Raw genomic sequence first — 21463 nt, forward strand, 5'->3', positions numbered from 1 at the left:
AAATTTTTAAATTAAAAATTCATCAGGTTTTTCACCCAACGGGCTTTTCAACGATCGCTCTTTGCTTGCATCTTGATTGTTATATCTATTCGTATTGAAAAAAAATCACAAACAAAAAATTAGACAACAAAAAGAAAACAAAAATTACACATTGAAAGCTCACTAACTCCAAACAAACAAATTTGAGCCGTGGGTGTCGATTAATATCTTCATTCGGCTTTACATATGTCAAGGTCAGAGCAGTGCATGCAAATGAGTTGGCGCTACAAACATTATTGCATTCGTCAAAAGACTTTCAAGTGCTACTGTATTGCTCCATTTCCATTGGCTCGCGAAATTTTTGAATCATTTTTACCTGTCAGCAGTTAAAAAAGATTGAAAAACATTTTAGGCTTACTATACGATTTACTTGTATTTGGATCATCATATGTTAGTTTAACGTTACGTTTTAATAAGAGCAGTGCTTTATTGTTGTTTCCTGACACTGATTTCAAAGTCATTTCTCCCGTTCGGGAAAAGCAAAAATAAAAACTTCCAGAAACTTGTGGACTTAGCTACGAACATTGCTGTTCGGAGAAATCACTGCCGCTTCTTTACTTTTCACTCTCCCCTGTTCTATTTCGCACAAAAGCCTCTGTAGTTGGTGTTAGAGAAGATTACGTTATCTTTGCAAAAGCCAACATTAGCTTTGAGTAGAAGGCAGCCAGCCAACAACCAGCTGCATTCGCGATTGCCACTTCGTATAACCGAGAGACTGAGGTAGTCTTAGTAAATAGCCGGACTTGGATGGAATATATCAGGAGAAACAGTTTCTGTCTCGTGTTCCCGAGAATACCGGAGCTATTCGGAGCCGGGATAATAGGCAACATCCGAGGTCCATTAAGGAGAGAGGAATGCTTTGACCTGGGCTTGACTTCTCTTCAGCACCTTAGACGTGTGCATGTTATTTGTTGGTGTTTGTCGTTACTCGCAATCCAACGATTCCGGTTTCTGTTGATATCCATGCATATACGTCAGAGCCTGTGTTTAATTTTATTCTCATACATCACGTGTCAATAAAGATGTAATACAGGAATTCACATGCTCATTTGATTCAGCATCTTTTGAATCGGTAATCAAGACCGTCGAACATGTTTTTATGAAAGTATTTTCTTCTTTTTTTTTCAGTGTTGAAACTGAAACTATATTTAAGTCACGAGATTTCATTGGTAAGAAAGAGAGACAGATAACAACCGAAAACGTAATGTAAGCGATCGGTTATCCGAAAGAGATCGTATTCTGGGAAATGATCTGTATCAGTTTTTTATCTAGTGGTGCTAATGAGAGACGGTCTCCCCTTCAAAAAAAACGTAGATTCTGTAGCTAGTATGTAGTATGTTATCGTAAATGTAAAAAATCAGCTATTACACATAATAACAGGTTATTTTGCATTCTAAACTAATCACTTTTACCGACGAATATGCATTATACGCAAGCGTCATTGGTAAACATGATAAATCGTACTAAATTAATCACCTTTTTTTTATCTGTGATTATGCATAATACCCATACCCTAGTATAATTGGTGAATTTGATAAACACGAAAAAATTTCCAAGCAGTTCTAGTATGTGATGTGAATATAATCAGACCTCGATATAATGATAAGAAATTTTACGACCGTACTCCGATATAATGATACAATGCATATGATTTATCATTTATAGGGAATCATATACAGTCGAATCCCTTTTTAACGAATACCGTTGTAGCGAAAATCTCGTTTTACCGAATAATTTTCTAATCTCCCACATCAGTTTACATAGGAATAATGCAAAAAATCTGGAATTCCTTTATAACGAAATTTATTCTAACGAAGTGATTTCTCCGGTCTCTTGGAGTTCGACAGAATTCGACTGTAGTACGATTTATCATGTTTACCAATGCCTCCACGCTTGGGTATCATGCATAATCGGCAGTAAGAGTGGGAAATTTCGGGAAATATTTATCAAACTTACCAAAATGCTCGGCGATTATGCATAATAACCGGTTTGTTGTGGGAAAATCCGGTTTTTTATGTAAAAACTACACACTAATAAAAAAAATTAATTCCAGTTTGGATTACTTTAGAAAAAGGTGCAATTTTCTTCCATATTTTTCGTTTTGCAATTGAAATTATCAGACCTTTATCTCCCTTACGATCGAATCCCATGCAACAAAACAAATTGCATACAGATTAGTACCAACGTAACAAAGTTAGGCAAATCTATTGGCCGGCATGTACGGGGCAGGTATTTTTTTTTCCGACTACGTGCTCGGTACGGACACAAAAAAAGAACCTGAAAAACTTAAAATCTTTCATTTTTTACTCTCTTTTTTTATCAGCAACGATGCAAGTCAACGATGCAATTTTCACACATGATAAAATTATGGAAAAACTTGTATGTGAAGATGAATATACCTTGCATCATCTTGGCTGAAAAATCTGAACGAAGTGAATTATTTGTCACAAACAAAATAATTTAATATAAAATTTAAAACTTGAAGGAAAAAAAATCAAAAATATAAATTTGCTGACATTTGTTTTTAATGAATTTTTGAGTATCAAAAATGCAAAAACATTTTGAATATTCCAAAAAAAATGAATGTTCGGTTCTGAAAAGGTTGAAATTCCATAAATTTTGATGGATAATAAATAAGTGTGGAACATGTTGGAAAAATGTATAAAAAAAATATTTTGCTTAGCTTATCCTAAGAACGAAACTAAAAAAAATCGAACACGTTCGATGACATTTATTAGCGAAGACATATCTCAGCCCGTTAACTTTCGTTTTTCTATTAACCTGAGGACGAATAAACAAATGGCAGCCGGATTTTAAAATGGCCATAAAAACATCACAATAATGATTTGACTCCCTGTTACTGTTATACATTTGGTATTCTAACGTGTCTGCATTCATTGCAATATAAAATCGAAGTTAAGTATTCTATCTTCCCCTCCCACCCATCCCCAGCATTAAATAATTTTTAAAAAACATGACTCGCGCGCGCTGATTTAATTATCATAATGGAATTTTGATTACTTTCTCTCGGAGAATATAAACGTTCCTTTTCCATAAAATGATATCGTGATAATACACGTGCTCAAAATATCGATAACAGCAGTATTTAAGCTTAATTTTCTTTCTTTTTCTTACGCGCGTATTTTACTTTTTATATCAATCCATTAACAAATTTTTATTTATTCACTAGCTATGTACTTACTGGCAACATTAAAGAACAAACCATCGTAAAGGCATATGCATGTCTAAAACGCATTGTTAGGGGACCACACAGTAATACATTCCAAAAGTCAGTGTTGAGACCGAGAAGGCATTCGAGCAGTTCTGACGAACTTTTAAAGTAACCTATCGTTAAATCACACGTGATTCTTCGTGAAAAACTAATATTGAAAAGTGTTTTCCATTTTATAGGATTGGACGAATACTAAGGGTGTGTGACATACATAAGGGAGAATATACAAAGAATCACGTGTGTAATTATTGGGCGGTCGATAGTATCTCTCTACCCTGTATATAGATTTTATTTTTTTAAATAAAAATACATTAAAATTATGCCACGACTCGCAGTTCGGATGTCGCATCACGCGATTTCTGGCTGTTCCCGAGCTTGAAGAAGGAAGACTTGGCAGAAAGGGCCCATTCAAGCATTACGTCAGCATCGGGGGGGGGGGGGGTTTATTGTTGTGAAGATATTTATTATTTCAGATGTTTATTTTTTTCCTTCCTTAAAAAATAAACATCTGAAATAATAAATATCTTCACAACATCCAGTCTTCCGTATATCTTGTATTAACAAGTGGAGAGCGACATTCATGTCATATATATAGCCCTCTGGTGGCTCGTCGTCCATGAGCTATTAGCTGATCGGTTTCACCGTCCATTGCACGGTTCCGTTCGGCATATATACGCTCTAACGAAGGAAAATCTCTATCTCCTCTGTAGCTTAGTGGTCAGAGCACTCGTCCGGCAATCGAGGGACCCGGGTTCGACTCCCGGTAGAGGCAGAGATGAGTTTTTTCCTTCCTTAAAAAATAAACATCTGAAATAATAAATATCTTCACAACATCCAGTCTTCCGTATATCTTGTATTAACAAGTGGAGAGCGACATTCATGTCAAATATCTAAATGTTTCATTAATCCTTCAAGTGCTCTGGAACTGTGCCACGCATCGCTCAAGTGATCCGTAATTATACCACGGATCACTTAAGTAATCTGGGAACGCTTCGCGGGTAATTTGAGCAATATAGAACCACATTGGAGGCCGCTTAAGTGCTCTAAAACTGTGCCACATGTCACTCAAGGGATGTAACTCCCGCTATAAGGAGTTTTTCTTTGTTTCTGCTATCGATGAAAGAACTTCATATAGTTCCGAAACGCGTATAGCCGTGGTTCTTTTGCAATTTTGGGTTCATCTACGTCGGCTTTCAATTGTATTATCACTCAAGAGATCTCTAAATGTGCCACGGATCATTTAAGTGTTCTGTAACTGTGTCGCGGGTTCCTTAAGTGATCTTTGAATATGAAAGTGATCGTTGAGGCCTACTTCAGTGATCTGAAAATATACCACGGGCCACTTAAATGCTCTGGAATTGTGCCACGGGTCATTTAAGCGATTTGTAAATGTGCCGCTTAGTTTATTTTTACAAAATTAGGTCTGAGAGGGCAAGCCACATCAAATAACCTTAAGGGCCACATTTGGTCTGCGAGTCACGGTTTACCATATATGGCCTAAAGGGTGGGTCACAATGAATTTCTTAAAGAAAAATTTTGAGTTCTTACCCTTCAAATAGCATTGAAATTAACAGAAATCGATTATAACAAAATATAAAGGTATTTTATTTCGAAATTTTTTTTTTCTTATATTTTTTGAATTTTAAAAAAAAAACCCACCCCCGTCTGGGGTGCGGGCGCACGAGCCCCCTATGCCCCCCTTGTACGTTTCTGATCCCACCAATATGCGTTAGGAGGAAGGGGGGGGGCAGCGAAATTTTGCTGAAAAGGGAAGTAGGGGGGTTAGTTTTGCTGACAAGGGGGGGGGGGTCAAAAATGGCTAAAAATTTGCTTACGTAATACTTGAACGGCCCCAAACCATACCTTTTCGCGCGTGAACCAATGTAGCTCGGGAAGTGTGATTTGGTGCATGTGTGTAGGCAGCCCTGCTGCGCTGTGCTTGAATTTTTTTTTTTTTCCTGCCGGCAGACCGTCGATAAGTGAGGAAGCGTAAATGAGCACCGTCGTATTTTCATTTCTGACAAAATAGCAGAATAACGCTGGTGCATTAATCGCGATGGAGCTGCCGATTGCGACGCAAAACTTCTTGGTAGTAATCTTTCGACCATCTTTGAAGCGGCTGTATACCACTCCAAGGTCTGTTGAATCTTGCGCTTCCACTCGGGAATCACCAAGCTTCATACAAAATTTAATGCAGTAGCGTTGTTCTAGTCAAGTTTTTCCTGCCAATTTGTCAAAAACGAAAATTCGACACAGAGCTCACTTACACTTTCTCATTCACAGATGGTCTGCCGGCGACTCGCAGCTTTCGCACGCAGGAAAAAATTCAAGCATGCACGCTAGGATTGCCACGTACCTGCATCAAACCACCCCCAGCTTCATTGGTTTTACGCACGAAAAATTATGGTCGGATACTTTTTGAACAAACGTCATATACTGTCATGAAACTTTCGATATGTCGTAAAAGAGTAGTAAAAACATGAAGCCACAACCTTTGTAAGTGGAAGCCAGATAAAGAAAATACACCTGTGTAATCTTTTTTCCAATCTCTTCTTGATAGGTTAATTAATGAAAAATTAAATAAATGGACACCATTTTACTGGATGAATTTAAAATTTTAAAAAAAATTCTCCTGAATACTTATTCTAAGAAAACCATCGAAGGTCAATCATCAGGGAGAATCAATCGTCTTAACCCTCCATCTGCAAAACATTTCACCCAATTCATGTAGCCGCTACATAATTTAAAATATAATAAATAAAATGTTTCTATATTGGTTTTTATTTCTGTCTTAGATCGTAAGGTCTGCGAATAATTTATCTCGTTTTTACAGTTCAGTGAAATTGTTCACACATTTTTACCGGTCCACAGAAGTAAAAAAATTAAAGGAACACTGATGTAAATAACATCCCCGAAGTATATGCTAAATTTTTAAATTCATTTTATTTTCCATTTGTTTGCACAGAACATTTGGAAATTGCATTTGAAATAAAAATTTACTTACAGTAAGACTCGTTTAATCAGGTAACAGGTACCGGACCCCACTTATACGAATAAAATCCTCTAAAACCAAAATTTCTCCCATAGAGACAATGATAAAGTTCCCCACATAATAACATAATATGATAATTTCAAAAACTTTCCCTGGTTAACTGAACACAAAGATATCTTGGCTAACGAAAGCAGCTCATTCCGGAATCAATTATTAAATTGAATTGATCTTAGTTAGCCGAAAATCAATTTCTCAGAGGTTTCTATGGAAAATTCTTGAATTTGTTCCAGATATAGCTCAAAACAGGGGCAGCTTAAGTGGGGGTGCACCCAGGTGGCAAATTATAAGGAGGCAGCAGCCTATACTTTTGTTCAGACACATACATTTTTAAAATTTTGAATAATAAAAATTCACAAGACACCAGTACTGTCAGTCTTTTGAGATATACCTTGACAACAATGATGAAAAAAGGAATAGACAGGGCCGAAGGCCGTAGTACCAGAAACAAGAATGGACTTATCACAAGGGGCATGTGTACATATTGGTGCCCACTCAATAATTTTTTTCAGAAACGGTCAAATAAAGAAAAGAAAGAAGTCGGTTTCTCACTGGTTATGGGTTTGGAACACCAAAATCCAGCGCCGTCCTAGCATATGGGTCCACCCAGGATTGGCCCAAGGGCCTCATAAAAATGAGATCAGAATGAAAATTTTAAGAGTAAGCATGCAAATTGGTAGGCAGGCATTTCCAGCCAGGTGGAGCCTCAAAAAAAAACACTTCACCTGACAGCCCATGATGCTTTTAAGACAGACCCTGCTTAATCCCCCCCTCCTCTAGTTTTTGGCCTGGGAATCTTGGAGTGGGTATTTCGGCGTTAACAAAGTTGAAGATTTGATATTAATTAAAAATCCAACCCCAAAAGAAAGGAAAAAATAAATTAAAAAATTAAAAAATAAAGAAAGGCTCATCAACAAAAGCTGTAATTTTTGGGAAAGTTATCTGACATAATTAAGATCAGTGAAATAACTGTCTCCAACCAAAAAGGGCAGAGTTTCTTCAAAAGTGGGACATATGGTCAAGAACATTTAGTGGGGTAAATAGTGGTGTGTAGCTTTGGATGAATGAAATAAAGACAGGTTCATCCCAGAATCCCCCTGGGCAAAAGTCCTTTCAACATTGCACCAAGGGTGTCAGGTAAGCTCGAGCTGCTCCAGGCTCAAAATTTCAATATCATTTTTTTTTTAATACCAAGGTGCAAAGTAAAAAAGACAAAAAATTGACGAAATCTAAAATTGGTTAAATGAAAATTTATAGGAAAATGAGATACTGAAGACCTTTTTTTTACACTATGTACAAAACCAACACCGGCTTAGAAAGTAAGGCAAAGTAAAAACTAAAGGGGGTGTTCACACAATCGAGACAAGTTAATAGGTATCTCCATCAATTTGTGTGTTTGTAAGCTTGTGTCGCATACATGCAGATGGAAAAGATGAGTTTCCAGAATGTCCAGACTTTTGAGCTTGTTGCTAAGAGCGTTGCACTGAAAGAACGCATGCTCTGTAAACATAGGTTCCCTTTCTTTTTCAATGCATTTTTCAGGGCTCCCACTCAAAAAATTAGAAAAAATAGTACAGGGGGTAACCCCACCCTTAGATAACATGATCATAACATAGTAAAACAATCCCTCAACAAAATTAATTTTTTTTCCAAATTTAAAAACAAAAATTCATAACACTATTTCAGTATCCTATAAGATGATTGACGCAAACCAAAGCAAAATGACAGAAATGACGGTAACAAAACAATTTTGGGCCAAAACATTGTACCAGCAACCACAGATAATTTGTTTCTGTCTCTCCACAATATATATATATTACATTCCTTTTTTTTGGAGTCTTCCACAGTCTAGTTTGTCCACTCTCTTCAACAATGCATAGCAAATTATGAAGGCATGTAAGTTTTTTAAGAATGATGCTCTTTCGAGATTACGGTCAAAAGCACAGTGCAAAATGTGTAAATTACAAGGTCCAATGTAAATAAGTCAAGGTGAACCAGATGATTTTACTGTATTGCGCATCCTTTTCTTTCAAAGGGATTTGTTTACATTTTACCGCCAGTATAATTTGTCGTTTTTGACAAATGGCAGCACTTTCATTTATTTATTTCTTTGCTGAGCATTGTAAATATTGTTTATGCCTCTGCATGCAGAAGACAACTGGATGCTATGGAGTAGCATCAGAATCACCGACCCTAGAATAGGCCTATGTATCCAATTGCTTTGTTGTGCAAACTGTTGTTCAATCTATACACAAAATATGAACCATAATTTTGAATGATGAATGCTAGTTACTGTCCATGACCATGTAGTAAATACAAAATTATTTTCTGCCATCCTGTCAGAAGTTTTTAATAACTACTCTACTTGTTGAACCCTCAAACTAAGCAAACGAAAAATTAATAAACCAAATGGTTCATATGCACCCTCCAAATAACCTTGAAAAAGATACTATTTCTGCTTTGTTACAGACTCATTAGTTGCAATCTACTACACTTGTATTTTTTGGCCATGTATTGATGATTCCTTCTTCAATTAAATTTAATTATGTAAATTTTGCTGATAGGATTTGTTACAAAAGCAGGGAAAGTAGGACAAAAACTAGACAGTAGGACATTTTACCAAAAAGTAGGACAAGTGGGAGCCCTGCATTTTCTCTTTCAGCTGAATCTTTCATTTTACATGAAATGGTTGAAAAACTTGTAGAAAGAGAAGTGGAGGTATATACATCTATAAAATTTTTCAAGGTGTACATGAGTTTATTGGGCTCTAGTGACGGTAATTCTGATTATGATTGGTACTAAAATTCAACTCATGACATGGAAGTTTTATGTTAGTGTGTGCATCTATATCAACAAAAATGTTTGTTAGCTGAATCTGTATTTGTTAGCCCAGGCAGAAAAATCATGAAAAAATCTTCATTAACCAAAAAGTTCTTTAGCCAAGGTATCACTGTATAAAAATTCACATGACAACTGTAAATACATATTACCCACTATGAACATAATATTATTAATAGATGGAACATATGAAAAATTATGGCAAATATGTTTTTAAACTTGAAAAAAAAATCTAGATTTATGGGTGAGGACTGGCTTCCAAATTTGCCAAGCTGTCTGCATTACATCTAATTATCTTATTTTATTTTTGTTCTCAGTTAAGTCCATAGAGGGCACAAATTTTCTCAATAAAAATGAAAATCTCAAAATATCTGCACAAACAAAATAGCTTCATGCATTAGTCCATATGAAACCCACTTAGAAAGGTTGAGCTGTATTGGTATTTTCCCATTACAGTTGATGTTCATTATAATGTGATTCCCATCTTTACACTAAAAACCGACATTATATCGAGCGATACTATATCAAACATAAGATATTCATTGCATAAAAACATTTGGAACTTATTGTACAGGTTTTTGAAGCAGAATGGTTGCTATACTGTAGGGCTGGACAAATCACGAAATAATCTGGGCACCAGAGCAATTTTTTAGATGGCAAAAAAAAAAATGTTTACTCGAAGAAAGATCCAAAATAATGCTTGTTTTGACTTTTTCTAGAGCATAGTTTCTTTCATGGTGGCAGATATGCTGATTTAAATTTCAAACATTTTGTGCTACTCTCAGCCTGCAATTTAGTAACAACACAAAGAAAATTTTAGGCACCAATACCAATTTTTTGGTTGCCATGGCAATCTGGAGCCTGGGATTTATCCAGCCCTGAATACTGTAGGGTCGTTATATTAAGCATAGATATACAGTCGAATCCCGTTTTAACAAATACCGTTATAGCGAAAATCTCGTTTTAACGAACACTTTTCTAATTCCCCAAATAAGTTTACACAGGAACAATGTTAGGTAGCCTGGAATTCCTTTATAATGAAATTTCGAAATGAAGTGATTCCTCCGATCTCTTGGCGTTCATTATAACGGGATTCAACTGTATACATAGATATATATTTATATTCAGATCCTTCACTTGCTCTGACTGATGCATTAATGGATCTCGCAATAAAATTACATGAAACACACACTTGATTTTAAAAAAACTCACTTTCAAATACAATAGATCCTCTCTTCTGGAAACTAAGTAACAAAAAGCTATTAAGATAGAAAGTTTTAGGAAATAGAGTTTTTTTATACACAAAAAAGAAACATCAATAATTTTCAAATAAAACAGAAATTTCCCTTTTTGTTTCAAAGCCAGTGGACTAAATCTCCCCTGTATACATGGGGTACAGGTATCAATGGCTTTACCCAATTCAACTTAATGCATTGCAACTACAGTGCGATTATCTGAAAGAATTGGGGACTAGGGGTGTTGGGATAACTGATTTTTCGTATAACTGATCATTCACGGGAAAAAATTGTACCAGTTTCATAGGAGCAATATGAAACACAGAAATAGTCACATTAAACATAAAACTGTATATATTTTGTATCACACTCTTACAAATAAAACAGAGATCTGAGTAGCTTAGTTTGACAAGTTCAAAATAGCCATTAAAGTAGGCCTATAGTTCAAGAAAAGTCCAAAATTTTCTTTCACTTCACTAGAGCACTATGGGCCGCTAGCTGAGCTTCTATGTGGCGCGCAAATATGAATTTGTCAACTGAACGTTTTCAGTTAACCAATATTTTGGCTGATCTGTATTCAGATAATCGATGTCCTACTGTACTATGCTTAACTGCACATTGAGCTCAGAAACATTCCCTTGGAAAATTTCATGCATTTTTAAAAAGTTGATTTTAAAAATATTGTAGCCTGTTAAACTTTGCCTGCGGTTTGATTTTATTGATTTCAACCCAAAAATCAAAGTTACAAACTAAAGTGGTAAAAACTGTTGGATTAGAGCATGTAGATGAGACAAGTATTATGAAAATAATGAAACCCCAGAGATCACTAATGGGATCTTTTAGAAATGGCAAACAATGTGACTGATGAAATTCGAGAGCCTTTGTTGCTGAACACATCAAGATTTCAAAACAAATTGTTGATTTATAACTATTTTTTAACCCTCTCCACAGTTTTTAAAGTTTCACTGATCTGCATTAAAACTGTAACAGAGGAAATAATTAAACCCTCCATAAAATGCTAATTTTTTTTTCCAATTTCATGAAGGTGATAGAGCTTCCCCCCCCCCCAACCCAGAAAGCAATAAAATGACGAAGAGAAACACTCTTTTCGCATATTCTTATACTTTCCCAAAATGGGGGGGGGGTGTATTTCAAATACTGTCTCTCTCTAGTTTCAAAACATGAACACCATCCACCATAGCTGACACTATCCACATAAAAAGAACAATTATAGATAGACAAAGAAGAATGTGGCCCATTAGTTGAGGCCCAACTAATGACAAGGACAATCAGACTGAGGATGGACTGAGGACAATCAGAAGTAAATATGATAAAAATTCGGATAATGAGTAACACAGTTCACAAATGTATTGGAAGATGAAAAACAATCGCTTTTCAAAATGTCTAATCCTCATCACCATGCTTTGGCCTTGAAGAAATAGAAGTTGTAAAAAAATGCAATGAAAGAGATATATGAAAATGTGAAGTACAGCGAATGAAAGAATGAAAGAAATTCTCTTCCACCCCCCACCCCGTATGGAGTTTTTGCAAGATTAATAGTTCAGAGATAGAGAGATACTATTGTATTATGTATGCTTGTAAACGAAATATAACAGATCCAAAATCCAACATATTAAAAACCAACAAGAACAACAAGCCAGAGTCAATCTTTAACATTTCCAGTCTTGATTATATCTATAAATGTGTTCGAGTCTTTTCTCAAAACTCTTCTCAATAAATAAAGTGATCTTTGCGTCCCATAAGCAGTTGCTATAATTTTCTTTGTGGTGTTATTAATTCTAAGAGAAACGCTTTCGGCATCTGAATAGTTTTGAAGAGCTTGCTCCAATTTCCGTAAACTTTCATCACTGAGTAACAGAGTTTTTGAGCTGCATTCAATGTATTCTGGTTTCATTTCATACATGTCATATTCGTCTGCACGATCAGAGCTATGATATGAACCAGTGATAGCAATGTGGTGGTATGTCTGCATTGCTGTTTTACCAAGACGTCGGTTTTTGTAAACTTCAAAAGTCAACAAGTTTCTCGCTTCTTCTTGGTCACAAAAATGAAGTTTGGAACAATATCTCAGGAAAGCCAAGAAAATGTCTGCTGCTGTTTTTTGAGTACGATCAGAGTGCAAATTTACATCATTTTGAGATCTCTTTGACACAAAACCTTCTTTCTCTGCAATGACAAAAAATATTTGCGCCAATTTATCAATGAACATAAAGCCTCTTTTGTAGTAATGGTCTCTTGGAATGATGCCCATGTCCATTGCCCACTGCATAACAAAACGAAAGCTGGATTGCAGAACTTGGATTTGGCACTTCCTATTGACATTATACTTTTTCAGCTCTTTCTCTGCTTCTTTTGGAAACTTTGGTAACAAATTTCTTTCAACACACCTCCTGATGTTAATATCAAGCTTCACATTAAGTGGAGTACACATTGTCAATAGAACACAATCTGCTGGTCTACTCTTGATTTTTGCCAGATAGTCAGACACAACCCATGGAAAACTGAGAAACGTTGGATTGGGATTTCTGTATGTGACAATATACCATGCCGAAGCCTTTTCAAGCACTCCATCTATTATTTTGTTGACATTTGCCATTTTATTCATTTTAAATTCCTTCATGAATTCGCCTTTAATATGTTTGCGAAGTAAGTTCAGACTTTCAACAATGTTTCGCTCCACACTTAGTTTGTTTTTTCTTTCGAGATCACGACAGTAAAGTGTTGTGAAAGCACCAGAGAAAGCTTCAGCTTCATGTTGAATACCACGAGTTTGAAGAATGAATGACAAAAGGTTATTATATTCATCTCTTTTTCTAATGGCATCTTTTTCATATTTTTGCCAACCATCTAAAACAAGAGCTTGATCTACCTAAAAAAAATAAAATAGTATTTGAACTGAAATTGTCTAGCCTCATAAAAATGACCTGTAAAATCCCTCCCCACCCCCCTTTCAAATAAGACATACAATGTGCTACAAGCTGCTCTTGTGGCATAACTTTGTTTTCCAATAAAGATTCGTATACGACAGAGGTGCACAACTTTTTTCAGTCCAACGGTCAGGTATGAAATATGGTTATTATCTCATGGCTATTATACTGCTCGTGGGATGCAAACTGGTATGTTTATTTTGTTGTGGGGATTGATGGTTGTTTAAGAACAACTTTAGCGAGCCAAGTGTAACCCCTATATATTAGTCTCAAAGAAACTGCATGTTGTTGGACATCATCCTAGAAAAACCCTTCAAAAAATTACAAAATTTAAATTTCTATATAGTCCCTGGGTTCTATAAGTCGCATTTAGGAAAAAGATCTCCATGTAATTACTTTCTAGTACATAATATGCACTGACGTATGTAAGGAGTGGAGGGTTAGGATTCAAACCTCTCTTCTGCCCTCAAGATTATTGTTTCATTGTTTTTGTTTTTTTTTATTATGTAAAAAGAATCTTCCCTATGAAGGAAAAATGTTAATCCCTCCCTCTTCCTCGAGAAAATACTGCATAATGCATTTGCTTAATTTTAATTTAAAAATGGAATCCCTCAAGCTATAAGAACAATTAAGAGTAATCAAGCTTGAATACTATTTCAAGGAGTTTACTTTGTAAGTTTAGAAACCCAAAAAACTGTTGAGTTGAACATGAATCTTTCAGCATTACTCAATTTGTCACTTCCAATGAATAATCACACCACTTTCATTTTTGGCTATCAAGGACATTCCTATTAGACCAGGACACATAATTACAGTGTTTCTACCTTTTCCGTGTACCAGAGGAATTAGAATGCAGTGATTGGTTGCTGCAAGTAACAAAGATAACAAGACATCACAAGGGGTGGAGCTTTTGAAAAAACTGAGCACTGTCAAATAATTCATTAGGCAGTCTTTAATGCTATGTGGAGTTGCTTGAATGCACATATAAATGGGAAAATGTGCATAAATTGCATAATTTTGCAATAAGGCAATAAATTTTTATATGTTAAAAAAAGCTGAATTTCTTGATGCAAATTAAATACCATTGCCTATTATATATCTGTATATTTTTTTTTCTGAGTGGTTGGAAGAGAAATATTTTAAAAAATAAGTTAATAAAAAACAATCATCAACGATTTCTAAATAATAAAAAATTCTAATTCTAATGGAAAGATCAACTTTTTTCCTACAAAAACATGACAAAAAACTTTTTTCATTCCCTAAACTTTCATTGCTGGTGAATGGCATTTACATGATGAATAATTTTATTCAAAGTTGTAAAATTTTTATTTTCAAATTTTATACTGCCAAGAATTATCTGCATGAAATTATGGTATCTATTAAATTTTGGTTATACAACTATCAGCACTGACTATGTGAATAGCAGCTGAGAAAAAAAAAAAGAGAGTTTGAGAGAAAAAAATTGGGAAAATTCATTTATCAAGGCAAATAATTTTTTTATACCAAAATGCTCTCAAATATTGCCTGATAAACTCACAAAAAAGTACTCCTTCTGCCTGTGTTTTGCACATATAAATAAAATTTCACTCAAGTACTTTTCTGTTTAAAAATATATATATAACAGAAAAAAAAAAATCACTCAAGGATTGGCAAAAAAAATTGAAAATGGAAGAGAGGGGGGAAAAAATTACCAGAGCGTCGGAGCAGGATTTGAACCAGCAACCATCGTTGTGAGAGACCTTTGTGCTACTTACTACACCTACAGACATCCAGAATACTGTCGTAATTAAATATATAAAGTGTCTAACTAATAAAACGAAACCATTCAGATTCACCAAATGTAAATTTAATCAAATACAAATACAAAAACAACGCCACAACAGGCAAAACGCCCAACGAGGTGGCTGAGAAAAAGACGCCCATAAAAATGGATGGGCATCTTTCAGTTCTATGGGTTTCAGTCAATGATGGATACACCCTATTATCCGGGTGCCACTGCCCCCTCCCCCAGGAATAATTCTGTGGTGTTTGGTCAGAACATAACTCCAAAATCACATTTTTGAGATATAAGCATTTTCATTGTCATTAAAAAATCAAAAATAAAGCATAGACACAAATACAAATGAAAATATCATACATCAGCATGCTGTCTGCTGTAGGCACGTATTTGCTCATTTATCTCGCTTCTAATTAGTTATAATTAGCAAGACTTACTTTTAGATCAAAAAAACCATTTTTTGGAGATATCATGTTCTGACCAAACACCACAGAATTGCTTTACATTGTAAAATGCTGTGACACCCGTCTGGGCTTTTTTCAGACCCAAAGCTGCAAATATATACTTCATTACCCAGGGCAAACATGAATTTATTGAATCAATAACCACAGAAAATTAATGGGATGGATGAAATTTATTGTTTCCTGTATTTTAGTGCCATAAAGTTTATTCTAGTGAAAGTAATGCGCCGTGCTGTTTTCATTTCGTAATGCGTGTTGTTACCGTTTCGTGTCGAATTTTAGTTTTGCATTGTTAATAATTGTTGTGTGAAAAAGGAATGTAGCGATCTACGGAAGTTTTTCCCCCTTCAACATGTCGCGCCTGGCATGTTTTGTCTCCGGTACATTTCACCTATCCCAACCGTGTGAGAGACCAATTGAAAAGGCCAGTGAGTGAGTGACTATAAGTGGACAAGTGAGTAGGTGAGTGACAGTATGAGCAAACGGGGAGTGCGTGACCATATGAGTAACCAACTCACTTGGCTACTCTTACGGTCACTCAAATAATAATCAAATACTTTTCTATTAGTGGCGTACATTGGTTCATCACCCATTGCAACTAGACACAAGGCGCTAAATTCCTCCATTACATCTAGTACATGTAGGAGCTCAAACTTTGTTTATATGCGAACTACAGTTTAGAGCATATTTTGAATGAATGGCAATAAATAGTGGATACTCATGCTCCAACTTGAATTCAAATGCAAATCTGTGGAACCAGAAGCTGATGTGAAACTAACAATTGACTCATAACCAACATTGCTAATGTCAAAATTTCAGTAAACAGCACAAAATGAAAAAATAGGGTTTCATTCCATGTATTCAAAATTTACAGATACAAAAAAAATCATTGTTGTTTTGATCACTACATAAATTAAAGCTAGAATTATCTGGAAAACATTTCTTGAAACTCGTTCAGAAAAATATGCAAACTTTTTGATGAAGTTACTGATTCAAGATATCATGTGTACAATTTACTAAATTGTATAGTTATTAAATTATGTTATGATCATAATAAATGGGATGTAATTATTCTTCTTTGGTATGTTAATGATAAAATACATTCCACAGTAATCAACTATTAACATTGCATTTTAGTATATGTATTTAAAATAACATTCTAAGGGTATTAATCACGCTTCACATACAAGGTTTTGGAAAGAAATTTGGATTATCTCTATTTGATGAATTAGCAATAAATCTAGTAAACTTGTGCTAACCTAATGGCACCTTAGAAAAAGAAAAAAAAAACTATATATACTACATATAAGGAAAAAGTGTAATAGATAAGGTAAATACGAGATTTTTTTTAGGATCCTCTTTTCATCCTCACCCTACCTTTCACCTTCACTCTCTTTCCATGCTTAGGAAGAAAAGAGGGAAAGAAAGGGTAACTTCTGTATAGATAGGGTTACTAATAAAGCATCGTGATGGTGAAGAGAGAGGTAAGAAAACATAATTTTTTTCTACTGGTGTTTGGAGGTGATATTACACCCATGATCGTAAAGAGGTCAAGCAATTAGAATAAAAGAATGCTATACCTCTACGTGACTGTAATTAAGGCTTGCATGCTGATTTTCCGTTTCATAGTCTTTGCAGATCCTGAATATCTTCCCAAGAGCCCTTCTGGACCTGTAAGAGGCTTTCAAGTTTTTCTCCATGAAATCTGGGCATAATTCCGGTTTTTCATCCCTCTCCAGATGGAAATGTGAGGTACTTGCACCATGTTTAGGGAAATCAACTGCTACAGAAAATTTCTTGGCGATATTCAAACAACGTCTAGAAAATATACCATACTCTTCACTATCAGCAAATGCCAAATGAGCTGTTGCAATAATTCCAACTTGATCATTCTTGATGTACTCAATTAGAAAGTTGATGATATCTTCGCCCTTGATGAATGAAGAAAAAAATTAATTGCTATGGCGCTAGATCTTTACTTCAATCAAATATTCAAATATTAATATAAAAAAAGTTCACAAATAAAATATCTTTTCTGAATTTACTCCACAGATATTACTAAATATTATGAAGAGTTGAATTGATAAATGAATTTGCCTGCGCAGAAATAACTGTATCTCGTCAAGCTTATTCTGTAAAACAGGAGTCTTCAACCCTTTCTTAAGACATTGTGGGTTGAATTCTAACTTCCCATAAAGCCTGCAGGCCATCATGCCATGTCATACCGCGGTATTCATGATTCATAACGACCTAAATAATTTAAGGTACAGTGGTGTTTAAACAGATGCGCTGAGTAGTAGCCTTGTAGCCTCTCCCCACCCCCAATATAACATAAGATTTTTATTTATTCTAAACCATTTTCTTTCACCAATTATGAAATTCATTTTTAATTATTTATTTATCAATTTTGAAATTACTTTAAATAATTCAGATATTATGTCTTTCAATATCTATTTTTTAAAAAAATCTGAAATTACACTGCTGGCCACCGTAAATGCAACACCCTGAAGGAAGCATGCAAATAATATGAAATTTACAACATGCACCTCAGTGCACCACTTCACGTGATGACAGGCGTATTGTGCGTATGGCAGTGACGGATCGCTCAGCCACATCACGAACCATAGCACAGCACATTCAGTCTGTACCGCATCATCCAGTGTCTGCGCGCACCATTCGACGCCGTTTACAGGAGAGTGGTCTGTCCGCAAGACGTCCATTGCTTCGTCTACCCTTGACGCAGAACCACAGACGTCTCCGCCGCCAATGGTGCGATGAAAGAAGGATGTGGACGGCACAATGGAATGAAATTGTCTTTACTGACGAGTCACGCTTCTGTCTGCAACACCACTATGGTCGGATTCGAGTCTGGAGACACCGTGGAGAGAGGATGCTGAACAGCTGCGTTATGCACCGCCACACTGGTCCTGCACCGGGTATTATGGTATGGGGCGGTATTGGATATCACTCTCGCACTCCTCTAGTACGCATTGCCGGTACTTTAAAAAGCCAGCGCTACATCTTAAAGGTGTTGGAGCCAGTTGTCCTTCCTTACCTTCAGGGCTTGCCCACAGCCATATTTCAACAGGATAATGCGCGACCACACGTGGCACGCATTGTCCAAAGGTTCTTCGTCAATCGCCAGATTGAATTGCTTCCCTGGCCAGCTTGCTCTCCGGATCTTTCGCCGATAGAAAACATGTGGTCCATGGTTGCTCAACGATTGACCCAGATTACATCCCCAGCTGCCACACCAGATCAACTTTGACAACGCGTGGAAGCTGCTTGGTCTGCTGTACCCCAAGAACACATCCAAAGTCTCTTTGAATCAATGCCGAGCCGTGTGGCAGCGGTGATCTCCAACAATGGCGGCTACTCTGGCTACTGATTTTGGCAGGAACCACACTTCACAGAAGTCTATAAATTTAATCATTTGATGCTTGGTCAACATGTTATCTACAAAATAAATATTGTTGTGATATCTCTTGTCTTTCTTGGTGTTGCAATTTGGGTGGCCAGCAGTGTATTTAGTTTAGTAATTTTGAAATCATCTCTTTCTGTGATTCTGAAATAATTTCTTTCAGAGATTCTGAAATCATTTCTTTGTGAAGTTATTTAATTGTGAAGTTATTCATTCTTATCACTATTAATGAAATAGTTTTTTATACTATTATGAAATAGTTTTATAATTAATCATTATAAAACTATTTCTGTCATCAGTTCGGAAATTATTTCTTTCTTTCAGGAATTCTGAAATTATATTTTTCATTAGGTGGTATTCAAGCATTTCTATAGATTGTGTAATTACACATGCTTTTTTGGGATTCTGACTTTTCCCTCCTGGGATAATAAATATAAAGGCGTAAAAAAAGTGTTTGGGGCTCTGTCAACTAGCTAGAACGATCCTGGTAATATATCAGATGAACAGTATTAATTTTTTTTTTTACATTTCTTGGTCAGCAAGCCACAGTAAAAAGCTCCAAGGGCCACATTTGGACCATGTGTCTTGTATTGAAAGCCTTTCAGTGAAAGTTATATTTCATAAGTTAAATCTCTAAAACACAAATTTTACTTTTAACTCCTTTACATACAAACATTTGACACAAATTCAGATGACGTATAGTTGAAATAGCAGAAATGAATTTCAGAAAGTGGTATCTTTGTTAACATTTAAGAAATAGAAGGAAAAAGATGTGTGAAGCAGGTTTCCCCCTTCTTTTCAACCAGCCATTCTTTTCTATATACTGTGTACAGGGTCATACCTAGAGGCAAGAAGGGGTGAACAGGCAGCACATTTCAGAGGACAGCAAATTTTTGGAGAAAAACACACTACTATAAAATTATTAAATATTACAATGGAGAGAGCTAGCCGCTGCGGTGGTCGAGTAGTCACAGTGACAGACTCGCATCACGAGGTCCCCCATTGAACCCCACCATCGACACAGTGGTAGTCAATTGGAATTGGTTTTCTGTGGTTCTCAACTTCAAGGTGCGAATGCATGCCAATTTCCTCATTAAAAAGTCTCACCACAAAGAACAACAGGCCTACAAACCATACAAATATTCATTCATTACACTTCACATATTGCCCATGGTGATAGACCTTAGTTGTGCTTGGTTTGAACGAAAGAAAAAAGTGGTTAGAGCTGCAAAATTGTGCTTGCCTCCCCCCCCCCCCCCCCACAAGAATCTTTCAAAACCACAGCTTCTTTTACAATATGTTTGCTCCACTAACTTTAAAATTGTAAAATTTCATCAATATAAAACCTCTTTGACAACAACTTATTGCTGTTAATATTTCTAAATTGTAGTGTATAAAGATTCAATATAATGTATAAAAAACAAGTTAATCGTCAACTGCTTCAAATATATTTTTAACAGGAATCATGGACCATTGTACATTTTGCATACAAAAAGAACACACACGAAGAAGCATACATATTACATTCCATGAATAAATTTGACCGATTAAATTCATGGCCAACTCAATAGAGACTGAAAATGAACAGAAAACGTTTCTAGATTCAATTACACTATCGATACAATTAAACATCATTATTGGAACTCTGTTGCCCCCTAGAATAAAGAATGATCTACAAATACAAAAAATATGAGCAATTTAGGAAATCAGCTTTTAAAAAAAAAATTCCCATAGATGGAAATAGGACTGATTTTCAAGCTATCAATAGCTGAAACATCTCAAAAATTACTAATTTCAGCAAAATTAAACAGGGGGATAGAACTTTTAAAAATACTGAACCTATTTCGTCATGTACACATCTTTTTTGACGTTTTTGCAGTAAAATAAGATTTTTTAAAAAAACTTACAGATATGGATCTTTTTTCTGGAGCAGGATATGATGGAAAATATGCTGGCAGTTCATTGTCCCGTTCAAATATCAAGTCACTGTCCCATATAACTGCATATTCATCTCCATCAAGATCAGAACCTCAATAAATGTAAATAAATTAACATAGATTCAATAATAGAACAAGATGCAGACATTCCCCTATGCACCAATTTTTCATGGGCCAAGATACACAACATATAAAAAATAAGTAAACAATACTCAATTAAATACTCCAAAAAAACATGGTTAGTGCCACAATTTTTCTTATAATTATTTAATTATTTAGAAATTTTCTTATAATTATTTAATTATTAAATAATTTCTCAACTCACCCCGCACATAAAAAGTAAGAAAATCACAGAAATAATAACATCTGGGTCACACACCTCCGAGGATGTTTATCCGGTCTACATTGTTGAATTGGATCATCAATTCACTAAGTGCCTAGTCCGTCTTTGATATACACCCCCACGTGAAGGTTCAGACCCCAAACCAACCCTGGCACATCGAGCACTCACAAGCTCACAAAAGGA

General features: G+C 35.5%; 1 protein-coding gene across 1 annotated transcript in view; it reads right to left on the minus strand.

Annotated features, from left to right (window-relative positions):
• Positions 1-10729: 10729 nt before the first annotated feature.
• LOC149087112 (uncharacterized) overlaps positions 10730-21463 on the minus strand; it is a 33760-nt gene continuing 23026 nt past the window's right edge. Inside the window, exons 8-10 of the mRNA XM_089231353.1 lie at positions 20908-21029; positions 17160-17510; positions 10730-13283 (exon numbers count right to left, since the gene is read on the minus strand). Coding sequence (XP_089087479.1) covers positions 12057-13283; positions 17160-17510; positions 20908-21029 — 1700 coding nt within the window. The 3' untranslated portion in view covers positions 10730-12056. The remainder of the gene's footprint in view (positions 13284-17159; positions 17511-20907; positions 21030-21463) is intronic.

This window comes from Pholcus phalangioides, unplaced genomic scaffold, assembly GCF_987345545.1.
Source record: "Pholcus phalangioides strain wild (caught in Gottingen) unplaced genomic scaffold, Ppha-v1.0 ptg000004l_1, whole genome shotgun sequence".
Taxonomy (NCBI): Eukaryota; Metazoa; Arthropoda; class Arachnida; order Araneae; family Pholcidae; genus Pholcus; species Pholcus phalangioides.